This window comes from Urocampus carinirostris, chromosome 2 (genome assembly GCF_059441175.1).
Source record: "Urocampus carinirostris isolate Australia breed hairy pipefish chromosome 2, RoL_Ucar_1.0, whole genome shotgun sequence".
Lineage (NCBI taxonomy): Eukaryota > Metazoa > Chordata > Actinopteri > Syngnathiformes > Syngnathidae > Urocampus > Urocampus carinirostris.
Window position 1 is genome coordinate 48,671,728 of NC_142350.1, and position 16,953 is coordinate 48,688,680.

The following is a 16,953-nucleotide window of genomic DNA, read 5'->3' on the forward strand; positions in this document are numbered from 1 at the left end:
GGCAATAGGTTAATAAAACGATAGACAAAGAGAGAAAGAGAGAGAGAGAAAGAGAGAAAGAGTGGCAGAGAGAGTGTGTGATAGAGAGAGAAAGAGAGAGAGAGAGAGAGAGAGAGAGAGAGAGAGAGAGAGTGACAGATTAATTGATGGGGAGAAGGAGAGAAAGAAACAGATTGGTAGATAGGGAGAGAGCGTAAGAGAGAGACAGAATAGTAGAGTGAAAAAGACAGATCGGTAGAGAGTGAGAGAGAGACAGAGATCGGTGGATAAGGAGAGGGAGATAGAAGTAGGTTGCTAGAGAGAGAGAGAGGGAATGAGAGTGGGGTTGGTAAAAAGAGAAAGAGAGGCTGGTAAAGAGAGAGGTGGGTGGTTGAAAGGGATAGGGAAAGAAACCAAAAGGGAAAGAAACATTGGGAAAAAGAGAGACAGGTTGGTAAAAAGGTTGAAGAAGAGGGAAAAGAAAAAGAGTGAGATCAACAAAAAAAAAAGAGGGAGAAAAGGAGAAAGACATTGGGAGATATGGAGAAGACGGAATAGAGAAACTGATTGTAGAGAGAAAGAAACAGTTCGGAAGAGAGAGAGAGCTTGGTAAACATTGGTAGGTATGGAGAAAGGGAGAGACAGGCATGTTGGTGGATATATATAGAGAGAGACAGGTTGGCAGATGGCGATAAAGGGGTAGAGACAGAGAGAAAGAGAGAGAGAGAGATGTTGGTAGATAGAGAGTGAGAGAGACAGATTTTGGTAGATGGGGAAAGGAGGAGAGAGAGAGACAGACAGGTTGGTAAAGAAAGAGACAGAGAGTCAGAGAAATGTACAGTATATTGGTAGGTAGGAAGAGGGAGAGACAGGTTCCCAGAGAGAAACAGATTGGTCATGAGAAAGAAAGACAAAGATCTATAGAAAGGAATAGATAGAAAGAAAAAAAATAGAAAGCTAGATGTATTTATTAATATTTTGGGCAGTTTTAGAGAAGAAGAGGAGGGAAATGTTTTAGTCATCCTTATGAAAACACTTCTAAATAAAAACATCACGAGTCTTATTGGCCGACCTTGACATTTGGAGTAAGGTCGTGGCTTCTTGGTAGAGGAGGTGTGACTGAGATGGGACTCCAAGACGGGTTGTCGCCGTCCACTGCTTTTCCCCGCTGCCTCCGCCGCGTTGTTCTGGCCTGCCTGTCGCCGCCATTGTCTTTCCGTCAGCAAACGGGCCGCCTCACGACGGGCAAAGTTGCCCAGTTGCTCTCGATATTCCCCGTACAGCTGAGGGAGGAACAAAACAAATTCAGATCGATGCGACCGATTTAGTCGCAAAATGCAAACAAATTTACAAGCATTCTGGTATAATTAAATAGGGGACCAAACTAATAAACACACTAGGGTGGATATAAACTAAATTTGTGCCAAAAATACAATAAAAAGCTAAAGGATCTATGACGTCTATGGCAGCCCATCTAGGAATGATCTTTGACGCCGATACCTTTCTATGGCAGGCTAGCTAAAAATGGATCTTTGCCGTCTATAGCATACCTGTCGCGCTCCAGGGCTCCATGCCCTTACAAACTGTCGTATTTTCCCTTACAAAATACAAAATAATCTTAAAACCATATTTTTTCAAACGTGTTTATTGATGTAGTTTAACATGATTTATTGTACATGTGTTTCGTTATATCATATATATTGTTAATGAATATTTTGCTTGTGGGATAGTGAGTTGCTCGACATGAATGAAGTTTATTATAAAAAAAGTTCAAAAATGAAGTCGCTTGGACGTTCACCGTAGAAGGAAAAAATACATGCAAATATAATTAAGTAGAATAATACATTTTCTTATTCCAATTATGAATTCATTTTCTGCATTCAATTATTGTTGGTAATATACTGATTAAAGGGATAACCACAAACCTGTCTTTTTTCATTTTCTCCTTTTATACTTCCTTTTTTCTTAACTTCTTTATACACCATAATCATTCGTAATATAATGCATCAAAGCAAGTGAGCCGTTTGAGAGCCGGCTCTCGTTAATGAGTTGAGCCAAAAAAGCCAGTTCTCTAAAAAGAGACGGACTTTGTTTGCAACGAAAAAAAAACGATACCGAGATAGAGACTACCGCGGCGAACTCGTTTGACTTGATTGATTTGCCGTTTCATGATAGTCGGCGTATACCGGATGGTACCCGTCATTGACAAATTTGCGTTTTTCCGTACAGATTTTCTTGTACGTCGTACACGTCTTAAAATGCATAGTTAAACGTACTTTGTACGGCAAAAACATAGTCCCCTCTCCCAGCTTAGCTATATTGGATGGTAAATGTCTCTAGCTGCTTATGGTAGTTTAGTTACTGTATAATGGATCTTTGGCAGCCTAGCTAAACTGGATCTTTGATGTCTATAGCCGTCTTTGGTAGCCTAGCTGAACTGGACTTTCGATGTGTATAAATATAAATGGCAGCGTACCTAAAACTCACCTTTTACGTCTACAGCCATCTATAGCAATTAAATGTGGATTTGATTTCAAAAATAGGTTTTTGATTAGATTTCTTGAATTTATATTTTTTTCAAGATAAATAAAAACCCCTCTCATGTTTTTTTTAAACGGTCATCATTATTATTGGTGACCATCCGCTGTAACCGATATACGTCGAATACCCCGTGGACAAAAATAGAACAAAATGGGCATGGAGATCGGAAAAACCCCTCCCGGAGCCGAGGACGGGATTCCGACAAACAACATTGAACAAAATCAATACCCATTTAGAGCACAGAAGCTGCAAAATCGTCAGCAAATCGCACGTAGCCGGGCCTAAATCAAGCTAGCATAGAGGCCCCGAAGAGGACTAAAGCTCCTCTAACTGGCTATAAATCGGCCTTCTAGTGGCAGCGTAATCGGGTAAAATAGAATTGACACCGCCAGCTCTGGGCTCAGGATTTTATGAAGCTATCGGAAGTGGCATGACTGGCATACCTTCGCTAAAGCCGAGCCGTGTCGCCGTTTTTTTACGACTCCAGACTGATTTATCTATTCTGCGAAGTGCTTGTCCTCGTTAGGGCGTTGCTTAGGGCCGGCCGTTAAATGGAAGTCATTTGATTAATTGTTCGTTTGGAGGGATCGAAAAATTTGCTAAATCTTGAAATCCATGGTACAAATTAAGCAGGTAAATTCAAATTACTTGAAGCTTTGGCTGATTATTTAACATGGATCCAACCACTAACGTGCAATGGATCAAAATATTTTGATTTTAGAAATACAGTGGAGAAAATAAGTATTTGAACACCCCGCCATTTTGCCATTTCTCCTGCTGGGGTCTGAAATTTTCATCATAAGTGCATGCCCACTGTGAGAGAGATAAACTAAAAAGTAAATATCCAGATATCACAATGTATGATTTTTTTTTAACATTTTATTTGTGTGGTATATCTGCAAATAAGTATTTGAAAACATTAGAAAATGAATGTTAATATTTGGTACAGTAGCCTTTGTTTGCTATTACAGAGGTCAAATGTTTCTTGTAGTTTTTCACCAGGTTTGTACGCACTGTAGGAGGGATCTTGGCCCACTCCTCCACACAGATCTTCTCTAGATCAGTCAGGTTTTTAGGCTGTCGCTGAGAAACGCAGAGTTTGACCTCCCTCCAAAGAACTTCGATAGGGTTCAGGTCTGGAGACTGGCTGGGTCGAGCTAGAACCTTGATATGCTTCTTACGAAGCCACTCCTTGGTTTTCCTGGCTGTGTGCTCTGGGCTGTTGTGTTGGAAGACCCAGCCATGACCCATCTTCAATTTTCTGACAGAGGGAAATCTCACAATACACGGCCCCAGTCATCCTCTCTTTAATGCAGTGCACTCGTCCTGTCCCATGTGTAGAAAAAACCCCAAAAGCATGATGCTACCACCCTTATGCTTCAGAGTTGGGATGGTGTTCTTCGGATTGTACTCTCCATTCTTCTTCCTCCAAACACACTTAGTGGAATTATGACCAAAGTGTTCGATTTTGGTCTCATCTGATCACAAAACTTTCCCCCATGACTCCTCTGTATCATCCAAATGGTCATAAGCAAACTTAAGACGGGCCTTGACATGTGCTGGTGTAAGCAGGGGAACCTTTCGTGCCATGCACGAGTTCAATCCATGACGTCTTAGTGTATTACCGAGAGTAAGCTTGGAAACAGTGGAGCCAGCTCTTTTTAGGTCATTGACAAACTCCTGTCGTGTAGTTCAGGGCTGATTCCTCACATTTCATAGAACCAATGAGACCCCACGAGGTGATATCTTTCATGGGGCTCCACTCCGATTAAGAATGACCGTCATTTTTAGCTTTTTCCATTTTCTAATGATTGCTCCAACAGTGGACCTTTTTTCACCAGGTTGCTTGCCAATTGACCTGTAGATCTTTCTAGGCTTGTGGACGTGTACAATTTTGTCTTTGGTATCTTTGGACAGCTCTTTGGTCTTCGCCATGTTTTTCCTCATTGTATGGGGTGGACGGGTGTCTTTATGCAGCTAACGACCTCGAACAGGTGCATCTGATTCAGGATGATACATGGAGTGCAGGTTGACTTCTAATGGGCAGACTAACAGGTCTTTCAGGGTCAGAATTTTAGATGATACACAGGTGTTCGAATTCTTATTTGCATCACACAAATAAATTGTTAAAAAAAACATGCATTGTGATTTCTGGATTTTTCTTTTTAGTTTATCTCTCTTGCAGTGGACATGCACCTTCGATGACAATTTCAGAACCCTCCATGATTTGAGTGGGAGAATTAGCAAAATACCAGGGTTTTCAAATACTTATTTTCTACACTGTACATCATTCATAAATGTGGTAAATCATGAAAGCGATGTTAGAGATTTAGGAGTTGAAATTTGAAATCCAAGGAGCAGATTAATAAAAATGTATACAGCTACCAATGGGCGATAAATTGAAAAAAAAATCTATTACTAGCTGATTCTTAAAATTGAGATTCAAGATATTGACAAAACTGGAAATTGATGGTAGGAATGAGAAGATGAATTAGAATTACTTGAAGCTGAAACATTTTTCCAACTATCGATGGGAAATGAAACAAAAATGTTGTATCAATTATTAATCATTTAAAAAATGGAGGATTCAAAAATGTGGTGAATCTTAAAACAGAAGGTACAATTTTGAATTATTTCACGTTGATGATCAAACATTTATCCAACCACTAATCAATCAAATTGAATCATTTAATTGGTCATTTTAAAAATCAAGAATTCAAAAATGAGTTGAATCCTGAAATTGATGACTTGGGGAGTTAAATTTGAATTACTTGAAGCTGATTGACAAACAATGATTACGAGGGATCCACGATCACTCTGAGAAAATCCTGATTTTTGAGACCAATACAAATACCTTTTAAGTTTTTTTTTTAAACTACATGCTACATTTAAAAAAAACTAGAAAAAAACACTAATTTAGTTTTATTTTTTCGTATTTATTTTTACAATTCCAAAAATATTAGGCAACTTCGGTAAACAAGCTCGACTTTGTCAATTAATTGATTATTACTCAATTTGTTTGCCAATTATAATAAAGAGCGCCATCACACTGACATAAATATCACAGAAAGTGCATCTATTTCTGGGTGTATTCATAGTGTGAAAAAAAAATCACTTCTGAACATGATATAAATCCTCCAATACCGAAAATCACACATGCCTTGGCTAAAAAAGACATCACTTATTCTTATCAATTAAATGGAGAAATTGTCTTTCCGATGTCGATGTTTACCTCCTGGCTCGAATCGGGCATGACTGCGCGGCGATGTCCGTGTTGTGTCACCTGAGGCTCGGAACAGACCTGCCTCGCCTCGCATTTACTCCTACCATTAGCGCCGTGCCTCACATCCATCAATGTCAACGTCATCAAAGAAGCTGCCGCTAAGCAAAAGCGCCTGCCGTGCCGGTTGAAAAGGGGGTCTGTCATGATGTAACCGATGTGTTGCGCGTACAATGGATAATAGAATAAAGCCATATTTGACTCTGCTAACCTTGCATCGTTGATGTCTTTAGCGGTCTATGTCTGCCCAGTTAGAATGGATATCTGACGTATATAGCCGTTGATGGCAGTCCGGCTGGAATGGATCTTTAAGGTCTGTAGCAGTCTACAGGTCCTTTGACGTCTGTAAAGCAGCCGAGCAAAACTATATCTTTGATGTCTATTGCAGTCTATGGCAGCCTAGCTAAAACTGATCTTTGACACCTATAGCAGTTTCTGACAACATAGTTAAAATAGATCTTTGACATCTATAGCTGTCTATGGCTGCCTAACTAAACTGTATCTTTCACGTTGATAACTATCTGAAGCTGCCTCGCTAGATTGAATCTTTGATGTGTATAACAGTCCTTTGACATCTATAGCCGTCTATGGCAGCCTAGCTAAGCTGTTTCTTTGATATTACTAGCCATCTATGGCAGCCCAGCTAGAACGTATCTTCGATGTTCATAGCTCAGCCTATCTAAACTGTATTTTTGACATTGATGGCTGTCTAGAACGGTATAGTAAAAATGGATCTTGGATGTCAATATTTGTCTGTCGGTGTCTAGCCAAACTGGATCTTAAACGTCAATGGTAGAATGAATTGTTAATGTCTACAACAGTCTACAGGTTATTTGACGTTCATAGCCATATTTGGCAGCCTAGCTAAAATGGATCTTCAATTGGCTATGGCAGTCTAACTAAACTGTATCTTTGACGTCAATAGCCCATATGACGGCCTAGCTAAAATGAATATTGTTGTCTATAACAGTCTACAGGATCATTGACATCTATAGCCGTCTGTGGCTGCTTAGCTAAAATGGATCTTTGTGGTCTATAACAGTCCACAGGTTCTTTGTCATCTATAGTCTTCGTTCTTTGATCTTCGTTATCTGTGGCTGTTTATCTTAGCCTAAATAAACTGTGTCTTTGACGTGGTTTGCCATCTATGGCAGCCTAGCTCAAATAGATCTATGACATTTAGGGCAGCCTAGCTAAACTGTATCTTTAATGTCTTTGGCAGCCTGGCGTAAGTGGATGACGTCTAAAGCCACCTGCGGCAGCCTAGTTAGAATGAATCTTTGATGCAGATATTAGTCTTTGGCGGCCTAGCCAAACTGGATCTTGCATGTCTACAGCCGTCGTCAATGGCAACTTAGCTAAACTGGACATTTTAACAGTGTGATTAAAAATCTCATCCTGGGAGGCTTCAAATGAGCTCACAATCACTTCTTACAGCAAAGCATGAAAAGAAAGTTAATGAGCAGAGGAGCCATACGTTAAAGCTGCCCCAACAAAGTTTATTAAAGGCCTATAGTGATAATGAGCAGATTTGAACATCACAAGCGTGCGAAAGTTGCACTGGGGTCACCTTGGAGTTAGATCCCAAGGTCAAATGACGTAACCGTAAACACAAACCGTGACAGATGAGACAGCAAAGATATAAATGGTGCTTTCAATGTCCTTCCCACGTTTGTTCCATGGGAAGTATGCGGTTATGTTGCGCCATTGGGTTTCTGTCTTGTCATGTTATTAAATCATATATATATATATCCCATTCAAATAGTTTCGGAAATGGGTGCAAATAAGGTGCGTGTATAAGAATTTTAGCCAGCTCATTAATAAAAGTGTTGAAGCAGTCACTAAATAAGCTAGCCCTTTGTTGTGACTTCAGGATCGACCTCCGTTGTTGCCCTGGCAACAAACAGAGGGGGCGGGCCTAGTCGGAAGAGTTTAGCTTAGCACAGGTTAGCAGCTGGTCTTTGCTAGGTCGTAGCATCAGACAGCATACAACAGGAAGTTATTTTTTTACTTTCGATGCTAATATTTTCTGATATGGGAAGAAATTATTTGTTATTTGTATAGTTTTTTGTTGTTGTTGTTGTTTTTAATACTCTCGAAAAAACAAAACAAATTTTGTAGATAAGCGCACAAGTGTGAATGGGATTTTTTGGGGTTAGCTTATTAGCATTTTGCTAAAGTTCTAAGCAGTCACTAAATAAGATAGGCCTTTGTTGGGACTTCACTTTTGAGCAAAAAAAAGAAGGACGGGGCAGGTCGTCAGAGATTAGATCAGGTTAGCTCAGCGCAGGCTAGCAGCTGGTAAGTGTCTCTGCTAGGTTCTATCAATGGACTAAGTTAAGAGAATATATTTTTCACTTCTGATACAATATTGAAATTTTCTGTTATAGGAAGAAAGGATCTATTCTGATTTTAGTAATTTTTCCTTAAAAAAAACCTATTTGGTGATAAGCACGAAAGTGTGAATGGGAGCTTTTGGCTACCTAATTAGCACTTAGCTTAAGGTCCAAGCAGTCACTTAACAGGCTAGAACTTGTTGTGACTTTGTTGTCAACCTCTGCGTGCTAGCAACAATCGAAAGCGGCGGACCTAGTCGAAAGAGACAAGGTTAGCATAGCGAAGGCTAGCAGCCGGTAGTATCAGACTTAGTTGAAAGAAGTTATTTTTCACTTCCAACACAATACCGATGTTTTCTCTTAGAGGAAGAAATAATCTATTTTTTTGTTTGTATTGATTTTTTAAATCATCCTGAAAAGATGAATTTCGGTGATAAGCGCAAATGTGTGTATTGGAATTTTTGGCTAGCTAGTTAGCACTTATCTATAAGGTTAAGCAGTGACTAAATGAACTAGGTCTTTCCGAAATTTTCGGATTTGTATGTAATCCTCGAGAAAAAACAAAACTGCGGATAAGCGCTAAAGTATGTATTTGAATTTTTGGCTAGCTTATTAGCACTTGGCTAAAGTGTTAATAAGTCACTAAATAAGCTAGGTCTTTGTTATGACTCTCTGTCTTCAAGGTTCTCACATTGTATAGCGTAGCTTAAGGTAAAAATAAGTTATTTTTCGCTTCTGATATCATCCAATAATGTAATACTCTATTAGTTTGAATTTGATTTTCGGCTTCATCCTTTTTTACCTATTCATGGTATCATAAGACGTGTAGAGTGCATATCTTTTGAATTTTTTTTTTTTATTAAAATAAAAAAATGTATACTTAAGCTTTAATAAAGTTATTATACTGCATATTTACTCATTCAGTGCTCATTTACTATATTAGGAGGGTTTCATTCTTTGATGTTTACAATGCATACATTTCTTTATGTTTCTTTATGTTTTTCTAGTCAAATAAAACCTTTTTTTTAAACATTAGTTTCCGTTAAGGGAATAAATAATCTATAAATTAGAATTTGATTCTGTGTCTGATTCTGATTCCTTGAGTTGATTCAGCTTATCATTTATTTGATAGCAGTTTCTCTCAAACTCACTCTGAAAGGATTTGTTTTTTTAATTTTTTTTATTTTAGTCAACAGTTTGTTTTGATCACATTTGATTTGTTCCCTAACAACGCTAGGCTAATAAACATAGCGGTTGAAGGTCAGCATGACCTTGACAATGATTCAAACTGTAATTGCAATCCTGGGGCTGCCCCCCTTCACGCTGCACATTCATAATTTGCGTTTACGAGTGAAAGAGTGAGATTGGACCTTACAAACGAGGTTAACGATTAAAATTTGACCCCACAAAAAAAACGATTGTGAATTTACACGCGGGCGTGAAAATCCGCACGCGCATTTCTGAGTAAACATATGCATGCTCTAATTAACAGCACAATAACAACGAGGCGCTCTACCAACACTGCTCAAGCTGTCATGTTCTAATTATTGTGCGTCCGACGGGGCGAGAAAAAAAGAAAAAAGGAAGGTTTTTCTCTCGTCTTTGGTATAGAAGCCGACATAATAAAGTCATGGTAATCTTAACGATTTAAATGACTTCTGAAAAGAATGAAGTTCAAACCCTAGTTCCTATACCCAAGCATAACACCGAACCCTAGATGTAACCATAGCCCTATGTCATGTCCAGCATGGTCGCCGTGGCGACCAGCTTGCCCCGCCCCCTGGGCACCGGCTGTAGCAGATCGTCTAATTTGCGTGTGAGCTTCTTAAAGGCGGGTTTTGGGGATTGCCGGTGGCTGGTTCATTACTTTTTCTGTTCTGCATTAATGTGTTCTGTCTGACTTGAGGAAACCTGTGTTTGCACGTTCTGAGTAAAAGCCTGTTTTGTGAGTATTCCTAGTTTGAGTTCCTGTTTGCCTGTAGGCCTGTTTTTGTTTTGTTTTGTCCCTGAGTGTTGGACAACTTTTATTTGCTAAATAAAAGTAACTGGTCGTTACGCGATTGAGTTCTCCCTTCTTGCCTCCTGCCTCCGATCTGGTCCGGTCTCGTGACACCCTAACCCTGTTTCAAATCGTAACCCTAGTTCTAAACACCTTTTGGAACCCTAATATGGATCTCAAACCTTAGTTCCGGACCCTAAGCCTTCACTTAACCCTAGCTGTAATCCCAACCCTGATCCTGTTTTTAAACCACAACCCTAGCTCTAAACACCCTTTGGAACCCTACATTCAGCCTGTAACCCTAATATGGAGCTCAAACCTCAGTTCCTAACCCTAAACCTTCCCTTAACCCTAGCTGTAATGCCAACCCTTACCCTGTTTCAAACCGTAACCCTAGCTCTAAACCCATTTTGGAACCCTACATTCAGTTTAAGTCAAGTCAAGTCAAGTCATGTTTATTTGTATAGTCCTTAATCACAAGGATCTCAAACCTTAGTTCCTAACCCTAAGCCTTCACTTAACCCTTGCTGTAATCCCAACCTTAACCACGTTTCAAACCGTAACCCTAGCTCTAAACCTATTTTGGAACCCTACATTCAGTTTGGAAGCCTAATATGGATCTCAAACCTTAGTTCCTAACCCTAGGCCTACACCTAACCCTAGCTGCAACCCTAGCCCCAACCCTATTTCAGATCCCTTAATTCAGTATAATACCCTACTAAGGACCCTAAATTCAGTTTAGAACCCTAATATGGATCCCAACCTCTCGTTCCTAACCCTACTACCTAGGCCTACAACTAACTCTAGCTGTTACCCGAGTCCCAGCCCAATTTCAGTACCTTCAATACAGTTTAATGCCTGGAGAGGGATGGGCGCCACCAGGCTGTACTTTCCCAAGACAGATCACAGGAAATGGTGCCCCTACAACCCTAATGGTAAAGGGATCCAACCAACCCAAATAAGGAGCCTAAACCTTACTTTCTAACCCTAGCCCCAGTCCTATTTTTGAACTTTAATATTGGTTAAAAAAAGTTAATATACATTATTTTTTACAGACTGATACCAATCTTGATACCACAGGCTCTTTAACTCCACCCGGGGGAGTAAAAGCCCACATTAAACCCCAACCCCACATTTGCATATTACCCTATTTTTATAACGATGTCTATTTTTCGGAACACTATTTAAATGCTCTGTATTCCGCACGTTATATTGGGTATTTTTGTATTCTATAGCTCTTATTTGATTTTTTTAACACAAGGATACTGCTGGAAATGTGAATTTCCCTACGGTAATAAAAAAAAAAAAATCTGCATTAAATAATCAATGTTCACCCCAAAAAAATGCATTTATTTAATAACAATTCACAAGTATCGGTACTTAAAAATAAGCCTGGTATTGGCACCAATATCTGATATCAGTACTTGGCATTTCAAGTTCAAGCAATGACTTAAAACAACATCTTTTAAGTCAAACTTAGGGCACACTTTTCATTATTTATTTTTAACTTTTTATTTATAATTATGTTATCATTAGTATTTTGTTTAGTTTGTTTAAATTACATCAAGGGCAGCACGGCGGCGCAGTGGTTAGCGCTTGTGCGGCACAGTTCATGTCATGGGAACCTGTCGTGGGTTCAAATCCAGCTCCAGACTTCCTGTGCGGAGTTTGTATGTTCTCCCCGTGCTTGCGTGGGTTTCCCCCGGGCACTCCGGTTTCCTCCCACGTTCCAAAAACATACATTTCAGGTGAATTGGCCGGTCCAAAATTGTCCTTAGGTGTGAATGAGTTGTCTGTCCCTGTGTGCCCTGCGATTGGCTGGCAACCAGTTCAGGGTGTCCCCTGCCCAATGCCCGGAGATGGCTGGGATGGGCTCCACCCCCCCGTGACCCTAATGAGGATAAGCGGTGTAGCTGATGAGAGACATCAATATGGATCAGTCGTAACATAGGGGAAAAAAAAATTCAAAACAATTTCCACCGTTTTTATAATCGGCAATGTTCAATAGCTTTCTCTCAGGCCAATACCGATCTTGATACATCATACTGATACCATTAGTAAAAATAATTCAATTTCTGCAATAAAATAACTGATATTTTAGATATTTTTCACCCCAAAAAAATACATTTAAAAGCTATGTAGCCTGCTATCAGTACTTGCCATTTCAAGTTTGATCAATCAACCAATAATCTCGCTTTGATATCGAGCGTATTTATTTAATCATTAAATACTTTTTGTTTTCATGAATTAACAACCAGGGTTGGAGTTATTTCATGCTGGTTATAACTTATGTAGGTATGTCTTTTCTGTTTATCTTACCAATGATGGGTTTTTTTTTCAATACCAATCTTGATACCACATACAGATACCAATAGTTATTATATTTATTTTTCTGCAATTTATTTAATGGCAATTTACAAGTGAGAATACTTATTTTTTTAAATTTATGTTCAAAGCCTTGTATCAGTACCGATACCAAATCCTGATATCAAATATCAAATAAATACATTTACGGTAATTGGATGTGACAGCTGTATTGCCATCTCAAGTTCAAGCATTTACTCATAAACTGTATCGTTGATGACAAACTTGAGGTATAACCATTTATTATTTTTTACCTTATTTTTTTCTACTATTTATTTATTCGTGGTTTAGTTCTCATTATTATTATTTGTTTTCCGATTAAGTAAATTTATATAAAGGAGAAATTAGCTCAACTCAAATAATACGTAAAAAAATAGCAGTAAAAATAATAAAAATAAATGAAAGAAAATAATTCAATAAAATAACACAAAAATTTAATCAAATACGAAATAATAAAAAATAACGAAAAATCACAATAGCAGCTTGATGCCAATATGATGTAAATTATCGCCAATCAATAAATGAAATAAATTCTAAAAAATGAACTGAGGTATTTATATGCAATATAAACCAATTACCACGAAAAAAAAATATATATATATAAAACAATAACAAAAACTAAATATAAAGGTGATATATATGATTTATTTTCTTTTCCTGTTATTACCACCAATAAGTAAAACAATTACCATGTACCCCTAGTTAAAAGATAACATCTTTATTCCATGTGTGCAAGTCTAGCACCCTCTGTTGGTCAGATCAATTTTACTTAGGAATGTTTTAGCCACAACGATATTGGTTCCGCCCATTTTAACTCAATTTAAGACTCAAGATAAAAAGACCAGTACAAAAAAACTCACCAGGAACTGATCTACGTTCAGTACCGTCTCAAAAGTATTCATCCTCCCGCACATCTTCCCTTTCGATCCTTTTTCTCGACTCTCAAACTTTCAACTGCGGTCTTAAAGCTTCCCTCCCTCTGCGAACCTGAGGTTAAAACGGGCCCTCCGCAGAAAATTGTCATCAGCTCTTAATTCAGATTAGATTCCGCCCTGCGCTATGCTAATGGTCCGCTAGCTAAGTATGACCATAATACCCGTTGATGGAGTGGAGACGTGTTGATATCGTGCGCGTGTCAAATATAAAGTGGGGAAAGTATCAGTTCTGAGATCGGACGGTTTTGAAGGTCGTTTTCGGAACAAGGTCGGGTTTGAGTGCTTCGTGATGACGGATTAGCCCACGAAATTCTGTCCTCGGGTCTTGAATCTCAAGTTCTTGGTGCATATATAAAATTCTTTTAACCCTTGATATGTGTATTCATGTGAGCACAATTGGTTATGTGCCTCCATACCTCGAACCGAGACTCAACTGCAAAGAATAGGATCAAATTTTGTCACTTTCGGAGGTAATTTTCTAATTTCAAGTATCAGTTTTCTCATTTTAAGATATTTTAACTTGTTTTTTTATGTATTAAAATAAGAATATTTATAATTATGTCGGGCAGCACGGCGGCGCAGTGGTTAGCGCGTGTGCGGCACCTACTGTGTGGGTTCAAATCCAGCTACCGGACTTACTGTGCGGAGTTTGTATGTTCTCCCCGTGCTTGCGTGGGTTTCCTCCGGGCACTCCGGTTTCCTCCCACATTCCAAAGACATGCATTTCAGGTGGATTGGCCGGTCCAGATTGTCCATAGGTGTGGATGAGCGAGCGAGTTGTCTGTCCCAGTGTGCCCTGCGATTGGCTGGCAACCAGTTCAGGGTGTCCCCTGCCCACTGCCCGATGATTGCTGGGATGGGCTCCAGCACCCCCGCGACCCTACTGAGGATAAGCGGTGCAGCTAATGAGATGAGATGATTATGTCAAATATTTGACATCCTTTTCGTACATTTACTGATTTTGTACTTATATATTTGCCGTTAAAGGAGGGTTTCACTCTTTTTGTCCCTATCATGGAAACACAAGACATACAGGGTGCAAATATTTTGATTGCTTTTGCTTGCAAAAAAGGTTTTTTGTACACTTATGTCAAAGCATTTATATCGTTTTTCAAACTTATGTATTTACTGTTTAAAAGGGGGCTTCATTCTTTTGGGCCTAATCATGGTGTCACAAGATTTACATGGTGCACAATATTTATTTTATTCTTTTTCTAGTAAAATAAAAACATTTATGCTTATGTCAAAGCATTTGCATAGTCATCATATATTCACTTATTTACAATTTCTATATTTACTGTTTAAAAGAGGGCGTCATTCTTTTTGGCCTAATCGTGGTGTCACAAGATGTACATGGTGTATATAAATAAATTTCATTCTTTTTCTAGTAAAATAAAAACATTTATGCTTATGTCAAAGCATTTATACAGTCATCATATATTCACTTATTTACAACTTCTATATTTACTCTTTAAAAGAGGGGTTCATTCTTTTTGGCCTAATCGTGGTGTCACAAAATGTACAGTACATGGTGCTTATAATTTATTTCATTATTTTTCTCATAAAATAAAAACATTTATGCTTATGTCAAAGCATTTATATAGTCATCATTTACTCACTTATTTACAACTTTTATATTTACTGTTTATAAGAGGGCGTCATTCTTTTTGGCCTAATCGTGATGTCACACAATGTAAATAATGCATCAATTTTTTTATTCTTTTGCAAGTAAAATTAAAACATTTATGCTTATGTATTTACTGTTTAAAAGAGGGCTTCATTCTTTTTGGCCTAATCGTGGTGTCACAAGATGTACATGGTGCATATAATAAATGTCATTATTTTTCTGGTAAAATAAAAACATTTCTGCCTATGTCAAAGCATTTATATAGTCATCATATATTCACTTATTTACAACATATATATTTACTGTTTAAAAGAGGGCTTCATTCTTTTTGGCCTATTCGTGGTGTCACACGATGAACATCGTGCATATCATTTATTTTATTATTTTTCTAGTAAAATAAAAACATTTATGCTTATGTCAAAGCATTTACATAGTCATCATATATTTACTTATTAACAACATACATATTTACTGTTCAAAAGAGGGCTTCATTCTTTTTGGCCTAATGGTGGTGTCACAAAATGTACGGTACATAGTGCTTAAAATTTATGTATTTGTTTTTCAAGTAAAATAAAAATATTTATGCTTATGTCAAAGTATATCATTTTTTCCATCGTATATATTTACTGATTAAAAGAGGGCTTCATTCTTTTTGGCCTAATCGTGGTGTCACAAGATGTACATGGAGCATATCATTATTATATTCTTTTTCTCGTAAAATAAAAACATTTATGCTTATGTTAAAGATTTGATATAGTAATCATAAATTTGCTCAGGGCTTCATTCTATTTGGCCTGTTCTTGGAGTCCTAAGATGTCCCAACACACACACTGCACGTCAAAGTGGTTAAAAATGAAGAATAATGAAATGATAAACCTTATACAAAAGACCCCGCCTTATGACACTTTCACCTTACGGCGCTGAAAAGGTTGTTTTTCACCCCCTCTTTTTGGCATTTTCTCCACCAAACGTCAACAAAAAATTATTATGTGAGCCCAAAGACCACTAAAATTCTAACTTTCTAACATTATGGTGAGTATATAGAATAACTGTCTGCTATTGGTTGATGTCATAATGAAATGAAATGAAATGAAATGATCTGAAATGATCTGCATTTATATAGCGCTTTTCAAGTCAATGACCTCCCAAAGCGCTTTACATTGTGCTTCACATTTCCCAATAGCGGCCATGATCTGTGCAGCCATGTAAGGCTGCTAACCTGCTTCTTGGGGGTATTGGGGGTTCAGTGTCTTACCCAAGGACACTTCGGCATGTAACACGGACAAGCCGGGATTCGAACTGGGATCCCTTAATCCTAAAACGATCGCTCTACCTCCTGAGCTACTGCCGCCCCAAGATGCTGGTCTGCTATTGTTTGGTCTCACGGCATTATGAAAATTCCGATATGCTACTGGCTAAATTTCTTCCCACAATGCTTTTCTCTCTTTGTACAGTTCATTATCTTGTATGCTTGGTAAAGACTATGCCAGTCAGCAATATAAATCTATTTAACGCATTGGGTCCACAGACTTGCAGTGATGCTTAATGGAGATGAAAAATAATGATGACCATGGAAACAAAGCTTACCATTATCAAGATATACGAAAAAGGCACAAGAACATAATTAAGTTGTCAATTTAAGCAAGAAAATCTTTCCTTGCAATCAAGCATTTTCAAATTTGTCTTTTTTTTTGATCCGCCGTCACCATCTACTCCCCCCTCTGCATCCACCTGCTACTCCACTGTATCACGTCACACCAAAGGTAAATCAAATTTCCTTTTTCCTAAACGTGTGTATGTAATTAAAATGTTATTTTATGATATACACATAAATTACATGTTAGTAGTACTTACTTTATACAATTTTTTCATTTAAATATCTTTATCTGTGG

The 16,953-nt window shown here is 38.1% G+C and overlaps 1 protein-coding gene across 1 annotated transcript in view; it reads right to left on the minus strand.

Moving 5' to 3' along the window:
• Window positions 1-16,953, minus strand: part of clcn1b (chloride channel, voltage-sensitive 1b) — a 60,911-nt gene that overhangs the window by 39,036 nt on the left and 4,922 nt on the right. Inside the window, exon 2 of the mRNA XM_088326878.1 lies at window positions 1,052-1,262. Coding sequence (XP_088183004.1) covers window positions 1,052-1,262 — 211 coding nt within the window. The remainder of the gene's footprint in view (window positions 1-1,051; window positions 1,263-16,953) is intronic.